The sequence below is a fragment of the Pipra filicauda genome, unplaced genomic scaffold (genome assembly GCF_003945595.2).
Source record: "Pipra filicauda isolate LSUMZ 115617 unplaced genomic scaffold, ASM394559v2 scaffold856_size65099_pilon, whole genome shotgun sequence".
Classification (NCBI taxonomy): domain Eukaryota; kingdom Metazoa; phylum Chordata; class Aves; order Passeriformes; family Pipridae; genus Pipra; species Pipra filicauda.
Genome location: NW_024105038.1, coordinates 4,104 through 24,273, shown reverse-complemented (window position 1 = coordinate 24,273; position 20,170 = coordinate 4,104). Strand labels below are relative to the sequence as shown.

Sequence of the window (20,170 nt, the reverse complement as noted above, 5' to 3'; positions counted from 1 at the left end):
ACACAGCTCTGGGAACAGCTCTGCATTTGGGATAAATCCCAAGATCAGCCACCTTTTCCAGCTGGGAAAGCCTCTGGGAATGGCTCTGGAATGGGATGAACCCCAAAATCAGCCACCAAGGGGTCACATCCCGCCTTTCCCAGTGGAAAAAGTCCAGGAACGGCTTCGGAACGGGACGAACACACGAGGACACGAGCTCAGCCGTAACCAAGGGGAGAGTTTATTTGGGATGATGGGAATTGGGGGTCGGGAACATTCCAGTTCTTCGTCCCCCTCCCAGATTCCCACGTGGAGCTTCTCCGTCCTCTGCTCAACCTGCGGGAGGAGACACAAAGAGGGGGGTCAGGGACATTCCCGAGGCCCCTCCCTCCCCTCGGGGCATCCCCCAAAACGTACCTTGGGGATCCGTCCGGGACAGCAGGAGCAGGGAGAGCCCCAGGAGCCCCAGGACCCCCCCGAGCGCCATCGCGGCCCCACAAAGCACCATCGGCAGCTCCGGCACCTCCGGAGGCTCCGGGGGCACTGCGGGAATGGGACACGGCTCAGGAGAGGCAGCGGCGTTGGGATTGGGATTGGGAGCAGGATCAGGACTGGGACCAGGACTGAGAACAAGACCAGAACTGGGACTGGGACCAGGATCAGGACCAGAAGAACCAGGACTGGGACAAGGACCACGAGCAGAACTGGGACCAGGACCGGCACCGGGACCAGGATCAGAAGAACCAGGACCAGAAGAACCAGGACCTCCCCCAGGAGTGCCCCCCATGCCGTGGTGTCCCCCCCTCCCAGTGCCGCCCTCTCACCCCAGTAGGTGACCACCGAGGCGTTGTCCCCCCGGGGGGTCACCAGGCAGGCGAAGACGTCCCCGCGCTCCGGGGTCACTTCCAGGCGGGACAAGGTCCAGAAGGTGAGCTCTGGGGTGGGGGTGAAGGGCCCCTGGGTGACCCCCCGGGTGACGGGGACACCCCCCCGGGTCCAGGTGACGTCCAGGGCCGGCGGGAAGACGTTCTCCACCAGGCACAGCAGGGTGTTGGCCTCGCCCAGCGCCAGCGGCAGCGCCGGGAACACTTGGACCACTGGCATTCCTGTGGGGATTGCACCCCGTAAAAACGGTGGGATGGGACCTCCAAAGGGTCCCATCCCAAAGGGACGTCCCGCCCCAATTCCTGGCCTTGGGGGGCTCCAGGGTTGGGGAACCTCCAATCCCAGCCTCAGGGCTGAGCTTTTTGCTGAAGCCAGGGTTTTTTTTTCTGAATCCAGGTCTTTTCCATCCCTAAGTTTTCCCATTCTCTCCATCCTTCCATCCCCAAGTTCCTCCATCCCTTCCACCCCCAAAGTTCCATCGGCCCCCGGTGTCCCCTCTGTCACCAACCCCTGGCCTGGGGCAGGACCCCGGCGGCCGAGCGGCCGAGCCCGTCCAGGACACCCCGGCACAGCTCCACGTCCAGGCGCAGCTCCGGGGGGGTCTCCAGGTCCGAGGGCAGCGGGGGCAGGTCCGGGAGCGCCGGGAGCCACCGGGATCCCGGGAAGTCGAAGCTGTAGAGTCGCTGCCCGTCCAAGGTGAGGGAAAGGTCCAGGGAAGGGGTGTCCGGTTGGCAGGTGAGAACCTCGGCCAGGAGGTGGGTGGGGGGCTCTGGGGGGGGCACAGGGGGGAGTTGGGGGGATTTGGGGGGGATGTTGGGGGGAATTGCGGGAGTTTGGGGGGGATTTGAGGGAGTCCTGGGGGGATTTGGATGCGAATTGGGGTGGGTTGAGGGATCCTGGGGGGATTTGGGGGGAACTGGGTGACTTTGGGGGGAATTGGGGAGGATTTGGGGGGAATTGGGGAGGATTTGGGGGGAAATTGGGGGACTTTGGGGGGGATTGGGGAAGTTTACAGGGGATTAGGAAGGATTTGGGGGGGGATTTGGGGGATGCTGGGGGGATTTGGATGGGAATTGGGGTAGTTTGGGGGGGATTTGAGGGGGTTTGGGGAGTAAAAAAAGGAGTAGAAAAAAGAGGAAGAAAGGGGGAGAAAAAAAGGAAGAAAAGGGGGAGGGAAAAGGGGAACAGGAAAAAGGGGAACAAGGAAGAGGGAACAGAAAAAGGGGAGGGAAGGAGGAACAGGGAAGGGGGACAGGCAGGGGGTACAGACAGGGATTTAGGGGGGATAACCGGGGGTACAGGCAGAGGTACAGGCAGGGATTTAGGCAGGATAACCCAGAAGTACAGGCAAGAGGTACAGGCAGGGGTACATAGCCGGTTGCGGGCAGGGGGTCACCCCCTCACCCCCCTACCCCCAAAGCCTCCCCTCCTCCCTCCCTCCCTCCCCCTACCCCCTTCCCCTTCCTACCGGGGGTGACGGCGGCGGCGACTCCCAAAAGCCCCCCGAGCAGCGGGGCCAGGAGCCCCCAAAAACTGCCTCCCATCCCCGCGCCGTGAGGCCACAGTTGGGGTGGGGAGGCCCCGCCGCGTGACTCCCCCAAACCCTCCCAAAAACTCTTTCCCAAAGCCCCCCAAAATCTCCTCCCCAACCCCCGACCCGCCCCCCCGGACGCGCTGACCAATGGGAGCGCTCTGTTGGCGCGCGTCACTTGTTGCCGGGTGGAGAAGCCTCAAGGCGAGCGCGGTTGAGGTGACAGAGCCACGGAGTCGCCGAGGGGGTCACGGGAGGATCCCCGCGACGTCCCCCCGCGTGTCAGGAGGGAGGACAAAGCTTTGGGAACCCCCCTTCAAGTTGGGGGACCCCCAAGCTTAGCGTGGTTAATTAAGTGGTGTCGTGATAATTAGGGGGCATCGAGGGGTGCGCGGGGGTTCGGGAGGGACCCCTGGAATACCGTGGACACCCGTGGGGTCATCTCACGCCCCCCCAATCCTCCCGTGACTGCCCTCCACACCTCGCACCTCACCTGACCCCCCCACGGGTGCCAGTGGGGCACTCCTGGGATGTCGTGGACACCCGTGGGGTCACCCCGGAATACTCGGGAGCCCAAATTACCCCGTGGGTGCCCCGAGGGACCCCCGCGGGTGCCTCCCCCACCCCTCCCACCCCACCTGACGCTCCCCCAGATCCCAGCGCTGCCCCCTTGGAATATCGTGGACCCCCCCACCCCTCGTGGGTGCCCCCCACACCGCTCTCACCTCACTTGACACCCCCCCTCCCCCCCAGATCCCAGCGCTGCCCCCCTGGAATGTCGCGGACTCCCGTGGGGTCACCCCTGGAATGTCGTGGAACCCCCCCCGCCCCCGCCCCCCGCCCCGGACCCCCGTGGGTCCCCCCGCACCGCTGCAGCGGGACCGCACTGCGCATGCGCGGGGCACTAAGACCCCGCGGAGCCCCTCGGGGGGGCCCCATGAATGTGGGCCCGTGGGAGCCGCGGGGGGGGCACGTGACCGCGGGCAGCCAATCGCGGCGCGGGTGACGTAGCGCGTGGCTCCCTTTTCTGCCCCGGGATGGTTTTTTTTCACCTTTTTTGCCCCCAAAACGGGGTTTTTCGGGGCGGGAGGGGCGCGGATGAAGCGGGGCCGGGCGCGGGGGTCGCGGCCAGGCGCGGGGGCCGTTCAGGTGAGTGATTTTTGGGGAAGTTTTTTTTTGGGGGGGGGCGGCCTCGCCCTGCCCCCTCCCCGACGGTGAGGGGCGGGGGGAGGTCACGTGGGGGCGGCGAGCTGTCAATCAAGTGATGTCCCGCCCCTCAGACCTCACTTCAACCAATGGGAGGTGCGGGTCGCCTTGATTGACAGCTGGGGGGCCCGGCTTTGTGCGCGCGGCGGGGGCGGCGGTTTGGGGCGAAAAGCGCCATGTTTGGGTGTTCGCGCGGGGGCGGCGGCGGCGGGCGCGGCCCCAAGTGCTGTGTCACGGCGTTGGGGGGGGGGTGGGGCAGGGAGGGATCGCACGGGACTCGGAGACCTCCACGAGCCCTGTGGAGTTCGGGGGGGGGGAGGCTGGGAAGAATTGAAGAATGCGACCCTTTTACGTTCCATGAAGGGGTTTGGGGGGTTCCCGTGTGAGGGAGCGGGCGCTGCAGCCCCTCCCGCGGGCGCGGGGCCCTCAGGGTTGCGGGGTGAGAGGTGTGGGGGGGTTGGAGGGGAGAGGTTTATCGCGGCTTAACCCGGGCTGGCGGCCACGGCAGCGGCGAGTCCGTGGGGGTTGTGGTGTCCCGCGCGTGACCAGGGAGGCGTTGGCGACCCCCGTGAAGAGCGGGGGGCGCGGGGGCTGCGTGGGGGCTGCGCGGTGCGTGGCGTGTTGGGGGGGGCAGGTGGCGGTGCGCGGGTCAAGTGAGTGTTAAGGAGTTCGCGAGCGCCGCGAGGGGGGTGAGAGCGGAATGGGGAGTCCCCATGGTGTTCGGTGGAGCGGAGGAGAAGGGGGGACGCGGAGAGGCCGCCTGGGAGGGCCGCGCTCATTGTCCGCCCGCCCGCTCGCGGCCGCCGCCGCCATTCAAGATGGCGGTACCTCTTTCCCCCCCTCCCCTCAGCGCCAACCGCCGCCCTTCCCCCCGCCCACCTCGCTGCCCTTCGGCCAACCAGCGAGCGGCGGGCGGTGGCGCCAACCAATGGTCGTCGAGGGCGCCGCCCGCTCTCGGTGAAGGCGCCGGGCGGAAAAGCCGCGCGGGGAGGTGGGGCTGCACGGGTGGAGGTAGGGGTGATTGACGCGCCAGTCAGCCAATGAGAGCGCGGTGTTGGGAGTGCCACCGCCCAATGAGGCTACGGTTGGGCGGGGAGGGGCGGGTTCGTGATGTCAGCGGTGCCGGCGGCCAATGGGGAGGCCGGTCGCGTCTATATAAGGGCGGGCGGGGGCAGGCCGAGCGGCGCCATTTCGCGGTGGACGAGGGGACGGAGCTGGTCGGGCCGCGGCAGAGAGAGCGAGCGAGAGAGAGCGCGCAGAGGGGCGGCCCCTTCAAAAAAAAAAAAGCAACCAACCTCTCTCGGCTCCATCCCCCCGGAGGAGCTCCGAGGGGGGGAAACCCTCCCCGGCCTCCGCAGCGACCCCTGCCTGCGGCCACCGGCGGCGAGCGGCCGCCTCCTCGTCCTCCTCCTCCTTCCCCCCCCCTCCACCTCCCTCAGCGAGCCAAGATGGAGCGCGGCCGCTGATCCCGTCGATCCGCCGTCATCCGCCGGCCTCCCCGCGGCTCAGCGCCTCGTCTGCGGTCCTTGCGGGTGCTCCGGGCTCCGAGCGACTCGCCGAGGGTTGTATCGAGCGCGTCGCGACGGGTTTGTGCCTCCCGGTGAAGCTCCGAAGAGGGGCCCCCCCCTCCCTTCCAGTACCCCCCCGTTGCATCCCCTCAGCGCTCGCCGCCATTTTCGCCGCGCCCGTGGATGTTGAGGCCGTGGGAGGGTCCCGGCATCGTCTCCTGAGGGAAAATTAATTAGATAGAGGAAAGGGGGGGCTCCTGGCTCGCCTCCCGACCCCCTCCCCGTCCTCATCCCGCCGGGGATGCGCTGACGGGGGGGGGCCCCCACCGGGCCGCGAGCGGCGGAGCTTTGGCCGGGCAAAGTGGGGGGGTCGTCGGAGGAGACGGCGGGAGGAGGAGGAGGAGGAGGAAGAGGAGACGAGGGCCCGTGGGCCGCGCACGGAGCCGTCGGGATGTTGCAGAATGTGAATCCCCAGAGCAAGTAGGTGCTTTGTGCGGGGGGGACTAAAGGGGTTTTGGGGTGGGAAGGGCGTGTTTTGGGCTTTCGTGGAGGAGGGGGAGGGTGCGTTGTGGGGTTGGGGCTTGGTGTTGGCAAGGTCGTGAAGTGGCACTGTGGGACCCCCACGCAGTGGAACCCCCATGTTGTGTCACTGTGGGATCCCCGCAAGGTGGGACCCCCCCACCTTGTGACACTGGGATACCCACGCAGTGGGACCCCCGTACTGTGACAGTGTCTCTGTGGGACCCTCACCTTGTGGCACTGTGAGACCCCCACAAGTTGGGACCCCCGCACTGTGACAGTGTCATTGTGGGACCTCCATGTCATGACAGTGGCACTGTGGGACCTCCACAGGGTGGGAAGGTGTCATTGCGGGACCCCCAGGTTGTGTCACCCCAACACAGTGGGACTCCCATGTTGTGACACTGCGGGACCCCAAAGATGTGACAGTGTCATGGTGGGACCCCCCACATGATGGGACTGCTATGCTGTGACAGTGTCATGGTGGGACCCCCACATTGTGTCACTGAGAACCCCAAGCTGTAACAGTGTCTCTCTGGAATCCCCATGTTGAGACCCCCACGTTGTGATACTGTGGGACCCCCAAGCCATAGCAGTGTCACTGTGGGACTCTCACGTTGTGGCACTGTAGGACCCCCATGCAGTGGGACCCCAATGTCGTGACAGTGTCGCTGTGGGACCCCCAGGTTGTGTCATCCCAATGCAGTGGGACCCCCACCTTCTGACACTTTGGGACCCCCACGGGATGTGACCCCGACATTGTGACCCTGAGGGAGCCTCATACTGTGACAGTGACACTGTGGGACCCCCCAAGCTGTGACAGTGGCCCTGGGGGTCACTGTCCTTGTCATGGGGGGGTCGTGCCCTTGGGGACACTCCTGGGGTCACCCAGAGGTCAGCTCAAAGCTGAGCTGGGGGAGAGGCTCGAGAGCTCGGCCAGGAGCTGGTTGTGGTAACAGCTGGAATTTTGGGGGAGTCTTGGGGGTCCCTGGAGCCTTTGGATTGGTGCCTGGGGGTTCCTGTTCTGGGACCTCCCCAAGACCTCGGTGGTGGTGTCCTGGGTGTCCCTGGAGTCTTGGAATCACTGTCCTGGGGGTCCCTGTTGTGGGACCCCCCCCAAAGCTTGGTGGTTGTTCTGGGGGTCCCTGGAGCCTTGGAATCTGTGTCCTGGGGGACCCTGTTCCGGGAATCCCCCCAAACCTTGGTGGTGGTGTCCCAGGGGTCCCCATGGCCACTGTGGCATTTCCTGGTTTGTTTTCCGTAATTTTCCTTTTTTCTGGATATTTCAAGACCCTCAGACCCCTCGTTGCTCTAAAATGCTGATTATTGCTCTAGCCCACTGATTTTTCCCAGAAATCAGTGCAATTCCTGGGAATTCCTGGGAGCTTGTGGACAGAATCCTGGGGGTTTGTGGCTGAAATCCACAGGAGCTCATGGGTGGAATGCATGGGGTTTCATGGCAAAATCTGTGGGGGTTTGGAGTTGAACTTCCTGGGAGGTCAGGGCCAGAATTCCTGGGTGTTCGTAACTGAAATCCATGGGAGCTCCTGTGCAGAATCCATGGGGGTTCGTGTCTGAAATTCCCGGGAGTTCACGGCCAGAGTTCCTGGGGTTCGTGTCTGAAATCCATGGGGGATCCTGTCCGAAATTCCCGAGAGTTCATGGCCAAAGTTCATGGAAGTTTGCAGCTAAAATTCCTGGGTATTTCTGGCCAAAATTCATGGGGTCTGTGGCTGAAATTCTCAGGAGTTCATGGCCAGAATTCCTGGGAGTTCATGGCCAGAATTCATGGGAGTTCATGGCTGAAGTCTGTGGGAGCTTGTGGGCAGAATCTGTGGGGGTTCACGACCAGAATTCCCATGGGAAGCTCCTCTTCATCCCAAAGATCTGGACAGTGGTAACGGCGCTGCTTCGCCCTGATAACAGCTCAAGGAGCAGTGTCAGCTCCTTCCGGGACTCTCTCCCGGGAATTCTGGGAAGCAGATCCATCCCCCTTTTCCCTTAACCCCTGTGTGTCTCCTCCCCTCCCCACAGGAAGGGCAATGCCGTGTGACTGAAATCCATGGGAGCTCCTGGGGAGAATTCCTGGGGGTTCACGACAAAATCCATGGGGCTTCAGGGCCGAAATTCCCATGAGTTCGTGGCTGGAATTCCTGGGGGTTTGTGGCCAAGTCCATGGGGGTTCAGGGCTGAAATTCCCAGGACTTTATGGACAGAATTCCTGGGGGAAATATGGGGTCTCCCAGGCAAAATCCATGGGGGTTCATGGCTGAAATCCATGGGAGCTCCTGGGCAGAATCCATGGGGGTTCATGGCCAGAATTCCCTTGGGAAGCTCGCCCTCATCCCCAAAGATCTGAACGGTGGTAACGGGAACGCGGTGGTGCTCCGTAGCAGTTCTTCCCGGGAATCCCCTCCCTGAATCCCACGTGTTCTCCCCTCCCTCGCAGGCTCCTGGGGGAGGGCAATGCCGGGCTCATGGCGCTGGCGACGCCGACGGAGTCGACTCCCGGGAAGCGGATCCGCAAACCTTCGCTGCTCTACGAGGGCTTCGAGAGCCCCACCATGGCCTCGGCTCCGGCCCTTCCCAACCCTCAGGCCAATCCGCCGCCTCCCGAGGTTTCCAATCCCAAAAAACCCGGCCGGATCACCAACCAGCTCCAGTACCTGCACAAGGTGGTGATGAAGGCGCTGTGGAAGCACCAGTTCGCGTGGCCCTTCCGCCAGCCCGTGGACGCCGTCAAGCTGGGCCTGCCGGTAATTCCTGAGGGTGGGAATGCCGGGAATTCCGTGTGGGTGTGCGACCCCTCCCCTGCCCCCAGTCCTTAGTCCCACTCAGGCAGAGGTAGATCCAGCTTTTATTTTAATCCCGCTCGGCCACAGGTGTCACCCCGTTATCCCATCCTACATCCACCCCCGGGGCTCCCGCTATCCCGGAGGAGGGATCCCGATGTCCCTACAAAGTTATGGATGAGGGATATTCCCGGCGCTTCCCGACCTAATCTCTTGTGCCCTGAATGCGTTTTGCAGATGTCTCCCATCCATGAGTTTGTAGAAGACATCCCGAGGCCCCCAAATTTAAGGCACCTGTGGCGCCCAAGGAGTTAAAGCCCGAGGAGGTAAATTCAAACCGGAGGGGTTGCTGTTCCCATTCGGTTTAAGCTCGACTTAAGCCCAGCTTAAATTGCCCCCCTGAAATTTGATTTTAATTGCCTTTCAACTCACCTTCAATTCAGGTTCAGGTCAAGATAGGTTTAGTTTAAATTCACTCTAAATTTGTTGTAGTTTACCTTTAAATTTAGGTTAGGTTCCTGGTAAGTTTGTCTTTAACTCACCTTAAGTTTAGCTTAAATGCAGCTGAAGCTTAGCTTTAATTCATCTTAAGTTTAGCTTACATCCACCTTAGATTTGGTTTCAATCCGTGTTATAAATCCACTTTAAGTTTAGCTTGAATTCAGCTTCTGTTTCCCTTAAAGCTGGCTTTAATTTGGCTTAAAACCACCTTAAACTTTGGTGCAATTTATCTTAAGTTCAGTTTAAATTCACTTTATGTTTAACTTCAGTCCACCTTCAATATGGTTTTAATTCTCCTGAAATTTAGCTTAACTTCATCTGAAGTTTAACCTTAACTCAGCTTAAATTTACCTTACATTCATCTTAAATTCAATATAAATCCACTTTAAATGTAGCTTAGATTCAGTTTGAACTTAGTTTAAATCCACTGTAAGTTCAGCTTCGATTTGCCTTAAGTTTAGCTTAAATCCACCTTAAGTTCAACCTAAATTCTCCTTAAATTTAGTTTAAATCTGGGTTCAATTTAGCTTCAATTCACTTCAAGTTTATCTTAAATTTCTCCTAAATTTAGTTTACATCCACCTCAAGTTTAGCTTAAACCTATCTCAAGTTAAGCTTAAATCCACCTCAAGTTTAGGTTGGATTCCCACTCCCGCCCCTGTGTCGCCTCCCAGCTGCTCCCACCCCTCTGACCACCCCGAACCCCCCCTTCGGAGCCGCTTCCAACAACATTCCCAGTCATTCCCACCACATCCACAGGGAATCCCTCCCCTTCCCCCCTTCCCACCCCGAGCCCCCCTTCAGCTGAACACGAGTGACCCCGCTGTGACCCCCGATCCCCGCTGTCGCTGTTTTCCCAGGATTACCACAAGATCATCAAGCAGCCCATGGATATGGGAACCATCAAGAGGCGCCTGGAGAACAACTATTACTGGGGGGCAGCCGAGTGCATGCAGGACTTCAACACCATGTTCACCAACTGCTACATCTACAACAAGGTGGGACCGCCCCCAAAACACCCCTGGCACCCCCCAAAAGTCGTGCCCGGCATTCCCTGACTCCAGATCCAACGATTCCCACAGCCCACGGATGACATCGTGCTGATGGCGCAGACCCTGGAGAAGATCTTCCTGCAGAAGGTGGCCCAGATGCCTCCGGAGGAGCAGGAGATCGTGGTGCCCGTGGCCAAGAACAGCCATAAAAAGGGGGCGTCCAGGGCAGCAGGTGAGGAAAAGGGGGGCCCTAAAAGTTGGGAATGGGTGAGGGTGATGGTGGTGGGTCCCTAAAAGCTCCACCAGGTGCTTTGTGTCCCTTGGGGTGACATTGAGGGGTCCTGGGGGTCCCCGGACCTGGCACCAGTATTCCAGGGTGTTCTTTGGGATAACACTGGTATTCCTAGAGGTCCCCAATCCCTGTCTCCAGGTGTTCCCTGTGTCCCTTGGGAACAATGGGATGACAGTGGAGGGCCCAGGGGGTCTCCAACCCTTGGCTCCATGTATTCCCTGTATCCTTTGGGAGGCCCCCGGGGGGCCCCAGCCCCTTTTCCCCTGGGCGTCCCTTGGGATAACAGCAACATTCCCAGTTGTTTTTCTCTCCCCGTTTGCAGCGCTCCTGGCGGGACTGACGGCAGCTCAGCAGGTCCCGGCCGTGTCCTCGGTGTCCCAGCCCACAGTGTACCCCCCCACGACCCCCGAGATCCCCACAACCATCGTCAACATCCCCCACCCCTCGGTCATCTCCGCCCCCATCCTGAAATCCCTGCATCCCAACGCTCCGGCCGTCCTGGCCCCGCCCGCGCCCACACAGCCCGTGGCCAAGGTGGGAATTCTGGGGGAGATGGGATGTGGGGGATCGAGGGGGCTGGGATGGGGGTTCTGGGTGTTGGGATGGAGGTTTTAGACACTGGGACGAGGGATGTTGGTGCTGGGATGGAGTTTCCGGATGTTGAGATGAGGGTTCGAGATGTTGGGATGGAGGTTCCAGATGTTGGGATGGGGGTCCCACATGTCAAACTGGGGGTCCCAAATGCGAGGACGAGGGTCCCACCTGCCGGTCCACCTTCCACCCTCCCCCTCTCGACCCCTCTGATCCCACCTTCCCTCTTCCCAGAAAAAGGGGGTGAAGCGGAAAGCCGACACCACCACGCCCACCACCACGGCCATCATCGCCACCAGCACCGGGGGCGAGTCCTCCCCGTCCCCCTCGGCCTCCGGAGCCCCCCCGGACGCCCCGAAACCCGCCAAGATCCCCGCCCGGCGCGAGAGCGGCCGCCCCATCAAACCCCCCCGCAAGGACCTCCCGGATTCCCAGCAGCACCAAACTTCCAAGAAGGGGAAGCTCTCGGAGCAGCTCAAGTATTGCAACGGGATCCTGAAGGAGCTGCTGTCCAAGAAGCACGCGGCCTACGCGTGGCCCTTCTACAAGCCCGTGGACGCCTCGGCCCTGGGGCTCCACGACTACCACGAGATCATCAAGCACCCCATGGATCTCAGCACCATCAAGGTGGGGCTCTGGAACCCCCCCCCGGAGCCGGCAATCCCAAAAATCCTCTGGAGAACCCCGGGAACCTTGGGGGGAGTTGAGGGAAGGGACACAGGAGGGGTTTTGGGGGATTCCCAAGAGGAATCACGGGGGGGTTTTGAGGCGGCCCCAAGGGGTGGTTTTGGGATTTTTTTGGCAGGGAGGTTCTCAAGGGGGATCACAGGGAGGTTTTGAGGGGTCCCCAGGGTGGATTTGGAGTGGTTTGGGGGGTCATGCCTGTCCCTTTTGCCCCCCCAGAGGAAGATGGAGAACCGGGACTACCACGACGCGCAGGAATTCGCGGCCGACGTGCGGTTGATGTTCTCCAACTGCTACAAGTACAACCCGCCCGACCACGATGTGGTGGCCATGGCCAGGAAGCTTCAGGTCATTCCCAACCCCCTTAAAATCCAGGATATCCCACCCTCAAACCCAAAAATCCCTTTAAAATCCAGGATATCCAACCTCCAAATCCTGGAATTCCAGCACAGGATGGGTATGAGATGTTGGGATGGAGGTTCTGGGTGTTGGCCAGGAAGCTCCAGGTCATCCCCGCTCCTCTTGAAATCTGGGATATCCCATCCCAAATTCACAAATCCCATTAAAACCCATGATATCCCACCCCAAAGCCTGGAATTCCAGCATTTGAGATGTTGGGATGAGGGATCGGGATGTTGGGATGTGGGGTCAGGATACTGGGATGGGGTTCAGAATGGGGGTTCCAGGTGTTGGGATGGGAATTGTGGGAGCCAGGATGGGTTTTTCAGATGTTGGGATGGGGATTCCAAATTTCATAATGGGGTTTCTGAGGGTTGGGATGAGGATCCAAGGCGCTGGAATGAGGATTCCAGATGTTGGATGGGGGTCCCAGATGTCAGGAGGGGATTGCAGATGTACCAGACCTCAGGCTATCCCACCCCACCCCAAACTCCCACCCCAATCCCAAATTTCCCCCCCCTCCTTCCAGGACGTGTTCGAGTTCAGCTACGCCAAAATGCCGGATGAGCCGCAGGATGCCGGAGCTCCCTCTGTGTCCACCCCGCTGCCCGTTCCCAAATCCTCCTCCGAGGAGTCTTCCAGCGACGAGGACGACGAGGATGAGGACGACGAAGACGACGAGGACGACGAGACCAGCACGGAAAGCTCCTCGGAGAGCGAGGAGAGCTCGGATTCCGAGGAGGAACGAGCCAACCGGCTGGCGGAGCTGCAGGAGCAGGTGAGGAGCAGGCCGTCCCAGGGAACAATCCGCGGCCAGAATTCCCTCGGGATCAGCTCCCTGACCCCCCCCCCGGTGTCTCCTCCCCCCTACAGCTGCGGGCCGTGCACGAGCAGCTGGCTGCCCTCTCGCAGGGCCCCGTGTCCAAACCCAAGAAAAAGCGGGAGAAGAGGAAGAGGAAGAAGTCGGAGAAGCACAAAGGGAGGGACGAGGAGACGAGGGCGAGGCAGGCGCAGCTCCGGAGGGCCCGGAAAGCCGGAGGCGGCGGCGGATCCAAGTGAGGGGATGGTGGGAATGGTGGGAAGGAGGCCCGGGGAGGGTGGGGCAAAGGGTTCTGGGAGTTGGGATCGGGGTTTGGGGTGTCCAGATGGGGATTTGGGGAGGCAGGATGGAGGTGCTGGATGCTGGGATGGGAGTTTGGAGTGTTGGGAAGGAGCTCCAGATGTTAGGATTGCGGTTCTGTGTGTTGGGATGAGAATTTTAGGAGCCGGGATGGGGGTTCCGGATATTGGGATGGGGGTTCAGGATGCTGGAATAGGGTTTTGGATGTCAGGATGGGGCTCCAAAATCCGTGTGGGACCACCCCAGGCTCCCTGGGAACCACAAAACCCCAGCAGGGCCCACGCCAACGGAGCCCCGGGTGCTTCTTCCCACCAGGAATTCCAAGAAATCCGCCAAACCTGCCTTGCCAGCCCCTCCATCCCTCTACGATTCCGAGGAAGAGGAGGAATCCAAACCCATGACCTATGACGAGAAGCGCCAGCTGAGCCTGGACATCAACAAACTTCCCGGGGAAAAACTGGGAAGGGTAGTGCACATCATCCAATCCCGGGAGCCTTCCCTGCGGGATTCCAATCCCGAGGAAATTGAGATCGACTTCGAGACCCTCAAACCCTCCACGCTGAGGGAGCTGGAGCGTTACGTCCTGTCCTGCCTCCGGAAAAAACCCCGGAAACCCTACAGCGAGAGTGAGTTTGGAGGAGTCCCAGGGATCTGGGGGGGCAGAGGGGGTGTGGATCCAGTGGGATTTTCCTGGGGTTCTTTTTGTAGCCATGAAGAAGCCGGTGGGGAAGACGAAAGAGGAGCTGGCGCTGGAGAAGAAGAGGGAGCTGGAAAAGCGTCTCCAGGACGTCAGTGGGCAGCTGAACTCGGCCAAGAAACCCCCTAAGAAGGGTCTGGAATCTTGGGAATGGGCACTGGGATGTTGGGATGGGGGTCTGGGACGTTGGTGTGGAGGGTGGGATGTTGGGATTTGGGGCTGGGATGGGGTTCAGAGTGTTGGGAGGGGGGTTGGGGTGGGATGTCAGAGCTGAACTCGGCCAAGAAACCCCCCAAGAAGGGTCTGGAATTTTGGGAATGGGCATCAGGATGGAGGTCTGGGATGTTGGGATGGGGGTAGGATGGAATTTCAGGTGCTGGGATGGGTTTCCGGGGTGCTGATCCCGCTGGATCCTGCCACTCATTCCCAGATTTCCCCCCCCTGCAGCCAATGAGAAGCCGGAATCCGCCCAACAAGTGGCAGCTTCCCGACTTTCCGCCTCCAGCTCCAGCTCTGATTCCAGCAGCTCCAGCTCCTCCTCCTCCTCCTCTGACACCAGCGACTCGGATTCCGGTTAGTTGGGAATTACCAGGGATTCCCAGGAATTCCCGGGCTCCGCAGGACCGGACCCGAGTCCCCCCCCCGGATTTTGGGGTGACTCCCAGCCCCCCTCCAGCACCGATGGACTTTGGGAATGCGGGAGAAGAGGGGGGAGGATCCCATGGGATGAGGTTGAGAATTTTGGGATTATCCCGTTTTCCTCCTCTAGTGAAATTTTACTGTTTGTTTTTGGGCTTTTTGTTGATTTTTTTGTTTTGTTCTGTTTTTTTTCTTTTTTTTTTTTTGGGTTTTTTTTTTTTTTTTGTTGTTTGTTGGTTTTTTTCTGGCGTGGATTTTTTCCAACAAAAAAAAAGGGGAGAGAAAAGTTGTTTTTTTTGGGGGGGAGGGTTGGAGGGAGAGTTTTTAGGAAAAAAAACAGCAAAAAAACTTAAAAAACGTAAAAAAAACTTTTTAGAAAAATGTAATTAAAAAAAATTTTAAAAAAGCCTCTTGGTGGGGGAGGGGCTGGACAATTCCAGAGCTTGGGAAAAGAGGGTGAGGGGAAGGGAGGGGGGCAAAGTTTGGGATCCTCCAGGTGGATTTTTTTTGGGATGGTGGGGGGCAGGGGTTGCTCAACCCCCTCCTCAACCTTTTTAATTGTTAATTTATTTGGGAATTTTTGGGGAGGAAAAAGGATGGGCAGTGGGGGAGGGGGTGGGAAAAGTGCCGGGAATGTTGAGACCCCCCCCCGCATGTTCCAGAGGGGGAGGGGGAGGGGGAAGGGCCTGTTTTTTACGTTGGAAAAATGTACAATTTTTTTCTACTCCGTTTTCCGTTTGTTTTTTTGGGGTTTCCCCCCCCCTCCCCCCCCTTTTTCCCCAGCTTTTCCCACCTTTTTTCCCCCACTTTTTCCTGCCCCCCCTCTGTAGCCCCTGTAGAGTTGTGTTTTCATCTTGTTTTTCCGACCTTTGGAATTCTTTCGACGTGTAAATAAAGAAAATATTATTCGAGTTGAATTCCCAGGATTTCTGTTGTGATTTGGGGGGGATGGGGAAGTTGGGAATTCCACAGGTGCCTTTCATTAATTTTGGAGGAAAAGTGGGAGGATCCTGTGCCCCCAGACCAATATTAGGAAAACTGGGAATGCTCTGAGTCCCATTCCTTAATTTTTGGGAAAACTGGGAGTGATCAGAATCCCATTCAAAAATCTCCAACGTCAGCACCACACATCACCTCAGAATGTGCATAACACCATCAACCACCTTAAAAAATAAAACACGATCGAAACAAGAGGTGCATAAAGGCACAGAACCGCCGTTAAAAGGATCGATTTCATAATCGCGGGGCAGCGCTGCCGCCTGGGGAGCACGGAGGTAACGCACGGAAATCAGTGCTGAGTGCTGGCACCTGCTGACACTGCGCGAGAACTGCAGCAGAAATAATTACACAGCAGGTCAAAACCAGCCAAAATGCTGCAGCCTTGTGAACAGCAAAAATTAAAAAAAAAAATTATGTAAAAAAGCACACAAATCACAACTGAAACAACACCCCGGACCCTTAAATAAAACCTCAAAAAAACACCACTCAACCCAATGACATCAAAAACCTTAAATGAAAACACCTGACTAAACCACACCCTAACCCTAACCCAGCCCATCCCATAATGCCCTCTGCAGCCCCCTGACTCCTCCCACAACGGTCTCAAAGCACCAGAAAACTCTAATTATCGATTAGCAGGAGAACATGGCTTACAACTACCTGTCCCAACACCCATTTACAGTTAGTTAGGGCGAAGGGTTAGGACTGAAAGTTAGGATTAGGGTTATGGTTTAGCATTAGGCTTAGCCCTCGGGGGGGGGTGTCTCTGGTGGTCCCACAGCATTGCTTCCCCCCCCCACAACACTCGGCGCTGAATGATCCTGAGTCACCTTTTCACCCAGGTAGGGGCTTGGGGGGGTCAGGGGGAGCTTGGGGGGGCTCGGGGGGGCAGTTATGGGGGTCCCAGGGGTTACTCGGAGGTCTGAGGGGGAATTGGGAGGTCCCCGGGGGGTCCCAGAGGATCTTGGTTGGTCTGGGAGCGGGGAGGGGTGTCAGATATCGGGGGGGGGGGGGGGTCGAGGTGAGGGGGGGTCCGATGAGGGGTTACGTGTGTGTGTGTGTGTGTGTGTTTGTGTGTGTGTGAGTGTGTGTGTCTGTGTGTGTCTGTGTGTGTGTCAGAGGTGACAGATCAGCCCTGGGAGGGGGGGGGTGTCAGAGATCCAGGGGGGGTCAGAGGTGACCCGTGTGTGTGTGTCTGTGTGTGTGTGTCAGAGGTGACAGATCAGCCCTGGGAGGGGGGGGGTGGCAGAGATCCGGGGGGGGGCAGAGGTGACCCGTGTGTTGGTGTGTCTGGTGTGGTCAGAGGTGCAGATCAGCACGGGGGGGGTGTCAGAGAATCCAGGGGGGGTAGAGGTGACCCGTTGTGTGGTTATGTCTGTCTGGTGTTGTGATTGTGTGTCAGAGGTGACAGATCAGCCCCGTGGGCGGGGGTTGTCATGAGATCGGTGGGGGTCACACGGTTGACGGTGGTGTTGTTGTGTGTGTCTGAGTTGGTGATTCAAGAGGTGACATGATCAGGCCCTGGGGAAGGGGGGGGGGTAATTGCAGAGACTTCCAGGGGGGTGTAAGAGGTGACCCGTGTGTGTGTGTGTGTGTGTGTGTGTGTGTCAGAGGTGACAGATCAGCCCTGGGAGGGGGGGGGTGGCAGAGATCCGGGGGGGGTCAGAGGTGACTCGTGTGTGTGCGTCAGAGGTGACAGATCAGCCCGGGAGGGGGGGGTGGCAGAGGCACTCTGCCTCCCCCCCGGCCCCCACCACCCCTGAGGGACCCCAAATATCCCCTGGGATCCCCTCCCTCCCCCCTTCCTGCTTGAGACCTTCCCAGGAGCCTCCACTACTCCCCCTTCAGAGACCCCCCCCACTGTGACCTGGGACCCCCTGAGACCCCTCTGATGACCCCTGGGACCCCCATGAGACTCCCCCTCCGTGTGCCCTGGAACCCTCTGAGACCCCCCAGTACCCCCTGAGACCCCTCCAATGACCTCTGGGACACCCCACCCCAGCACCACAAGTGACCTTTGACCCCATTGTCCACTTGTCAATAACGGGTCAAATCAGCAACAGAACCGACTCCAGTGTGACCAGTATGGGAACTGGAAGGACACTGGGAGGGGAATGGGAGGGGACTGGGGGTACATCTTCGTGCTGATGTCAGGTGATGACCCACCTTCTTGCTCTGCTCCTCTGGCCTCTGTTCTGTTCAACTCTGCTTTACACCCTGTCCCCCTGACATGGTAAAGAAACCCTAACCAAAGTCACCCAGATAGATGGGGAGAGCTCAAAGACTCTCCCTTCTCTTTTGGCAAAGCCCCCAGGGTCACTGCCTGCAGCCAAAGACTGCAGCTGTGATGGCACAGAATATCTGGGTGAAGGAGAGGAAAACTTAAGTGGCACATCTGAAAAGTCAGTGGGTGCCCTCACAGGCATTTAAGGGGCTCCTGGACACTGCTTTCCACCCATCCTACCTTCAAAACACCCCTGGCAATTCTTAACCTGGTACCCCAGCCCTCCCTCCATCTCTGGGCTGTAACCCCCCACTGACTACTTGCAAACCTGGGTGGCTGTAGCATCTTCAACACAGAGCAGCTTCACCTGAGGACTGGACAACACTGGTGAAAAAATGCCAAACTGCAGTTGAGATAATCAGGAGATCCCAAAAGATGCAAGGCTTCTAAGGAAAAGAAAAAAAGATAACACATTACAAAAGCATCTTACCAGTATGGAACACAAAAATATTAAATTTAAAAACCCTGCATGTGAGTGTAACCCTCTTCATTGAGATGTACAGCTCTGCTGCTTTGGATGCCAAAGCTGATGCTTCAATAAAGCAGGAATAGCTCGAGAAGTCCCATTCAATGAAAGAAAGGGAGAGCTCTTATCCCATTGAAGCCCAGCTGCTGGATGAGCTCACTGCACACGACTGCACCTGAGTTATGTACACCTGCTCCATCCGGCAGGACCGTACAGCCATCGGCTCGACTGTCTGGGGTAACTGACATGTTGATGGGAGACTGAGCAATATTCTATCTACCCACTGATCCACGGAGCAGGGCAGAGCAGTTCCAGGCTGACCCCAAGTGACACACCCCACACCTGTGACCACACACACCACGGGATACAATTAAGAGACGAAGGACACAAAACATGGACGAGACAAAGGACGTGACACAGACCGGAACTGCTCTGCCCTGCACACGGGAATCCAATGATACAAAGTAAGCCCTTCCTTTGATGTGTCTAAATATCCTGTTATAGGATACCCCTTGCACCGGACTAATTTCAAAAATCCCTCCAGGCCAGGCACAGACTTGCACCCACTCCCAACCCCTCTCTGGGTCTTTGCCCTGCACTTATCTTGCCGAGAGCCAGGGATGTGAATCCAGCTTGGATGCAGAGGAGGGGCACCTGGGCTGCCTCAGAGGTTCCTGCCATCATGAGACTACTCGGAGTCAACTGCGAGAAAGAAAACCAGACACCATATCTGAGTAGTGTGGCACGTGGCCCCAGCCCCCATGACCCCTCTACTCACTGTCACCGAGGCAGGGCCTCGGGTCGCTGGCTCTGACCAGACTTGGACAATGTGCTGTCATCTTCTGGGATACCTGAGTGAGAGAGAGACAAAATTAGAGGGCATTTCTAAAGCTGCAGTGGATCCCTGCTCCTCCTGCTGCCTCCCTGACTCGCCTCCAATGCCAGGACGCTCCCAAAGGTTAGCGGGATGGCACCTGCAACCCAAAAAGCTCAATTCTTCATTGCTGATCCTTTCAATACTCGGAGATTACCTACAAGGACAGCTCAAGGGGACCAAACCGTGTCCATCACCTCATTGTGAGTTGGCTTTGGCCATCTGAGGCTGCCTACATCTCCTGCAAAAAAACCCAGAGACAAATGTGAGTACTGAGATACTGCCCAAGAGTTTGCTGCTCCCATGGCAGTTTCTGTCTGACACCCCTTGACCGTGACCTCTTACAGGCAGGGTCCCTGTCACGTTGGACTGTACGTTAGAAGTCGGTGCATTGCCTGTAAAACAAAAAAACAAGTATGTACACAGATTCACCACAAATACACCGCCTGCAAAAGAGCAGCTAGTTTTGTCCTGCAGTCACTGCTCACCTTCCTCACCGGGCTCACCTTCCCTCTGGTGCCTATCATCTGCTGGGCTGAGGGCTCTGCATCTTAAAAAAAAACAAAAAAAACCCAAAAACAACCATTCAAATGATCAAGTAAACCTAGGGCCAAAAGTCATGTGTTGGCTCTGACCTCACATGAGAACCCACCTTCTGACTGTGCTCCTCCAGCCACTTCTGTTCTTCTCTGCTTTACATCCAGTCCCTCTGACACTGCAAAGAAGTGAGTTACCAAAGTCAGCCACATAGACAGGGGGACCTTAACTGCTGTGCAATTCTACTTTCTCTTTAGACAAGCTCTCTGGGGTCCAAAGACAACCTGCACAAACAAACACTGACCTCACTTTAAGGCCCTGCCCTCAGTGCCTGAGCCTATCCACAGGGTAACTGGAAAGTCTCCTTTCTACTCCACCTACCTCCAAGTCTACACTGCAGGGCAGAGCAGTTCCAGGCCCAACACAAACTCCAAGCACACATTTCCAGACAAGTGCTGTGGTGCAACCAGGAGAGAGAGCTCTGAGAAAGGAACGACGCCAAAACGGATGTGCTGCCGCACGAGAAGACGGAGGATACGGCGAGACTGAACGGAGGAGGCTCTGAGGAGCCTGAAAAGACACTCTAACAGAATGGCCTGGGACAAGAACTGCCCACAAAATTGCTAAGATGGATGGGAGACAATGCTATGTTCAGAATCTTCTTAGATTCTCACA

At 58.3% G+C, this 20,170-nt stretch overlaps 2 protein-coding genes and 1 long non-coding RNA gene across 5 annotated transcripts; 1 reads left to right on the top strand and 2 right to left on the bottom strand.

The window, feature by feature from the left end:
• Nucleotides 1–197: 197 nt before the first annotated feature.
• On the bottom strand, nt 198–2,449 carry LOC113995158 (HLA class II histocompatibility antigen, DM alpha chain). Its single transcript, XM_027735324.2, has 5 exons — nt 2,333–2,449; nt 1,373–1,633; nt 804–1,085; nt 397–522; nt 198–315 (listed from the first exon to the last, which is right to left on the bottom strand). Exons 1-5 carry the CDS (start codon nt 2,406–2,408, stop codon nt 311–313), a joined length of 750 nt encoding a protein of 249 aa, XP_027591125.1. The 5' UTR covers nt 2,409–2,449; the 3' UTR covers nt 198–310.
• Nucleotides 2,450–4,397: 1,948 nt separating this feature from the next.
• BRD2 (bromodomain containing 2) lies at nt 4,398–14,543 on the top strand. Of its 3 annotated transcripts, none has more exons than XM_027738469.2 (12): nt 4,398–5,589; nt 8,078–8,384; nt 9,782–9,919; nt 10,004–10,145; nt 10,528–10,739; nt 11,031–11,423; nt 11,700–11,828; nt 12,409–12,657; nt 12,792–12,934; nt 13,315–13,625; nt 13,708–13,830; nt 14,144–14,543. In XM_027738469.2, the coding sequence occupies exons 1-12, from the start codon at nt 5,561–5,563 to the stop codon at nt 14,272–14,274; spliced, it is 2,307 nt and encodes a 768-aa protein (XP_027594270.1). In that variant the 5' UTR covers nt 4,398–5,560; the 3' UTR covers nt 14,275–14,543. The 3 variants fall into 3 exon arrangements, with proteins under 3 accessions (XP_027594270.1, XP_027593505.1, XP_027595844.1); XM_027737704.2 differs by having other exon boundaries at nt 4,399–5,589; nt 12,753–12,934; XM_027740043.2 differs by lacking the exons at nt 4,398–5,589; nt 8,078–8,384 and adding an exon at nt 8,660–8,746 and having other exon boundaries at nt 12,753–12,934.
• A 4,689-nt stretch (nt 14,544–19,232) lies between these two features.
• Nucleotides 19,233–19,664, bottom strand: LOC120325152. Its single transcript, XR_005567032.1, has 3 exons — nt 19,611–19,664; nt 19,447–19,508; nt 19,233–19,353 (listed from the first exon to the last, which is right to left on the bottom strand). It is a non-coding gene; the product is annotated as an uncharacterized LOC120325152 (long non-coding RNA).
• Nucleotides 19,665–20,170: the final 506 nt, after the last annotated feature.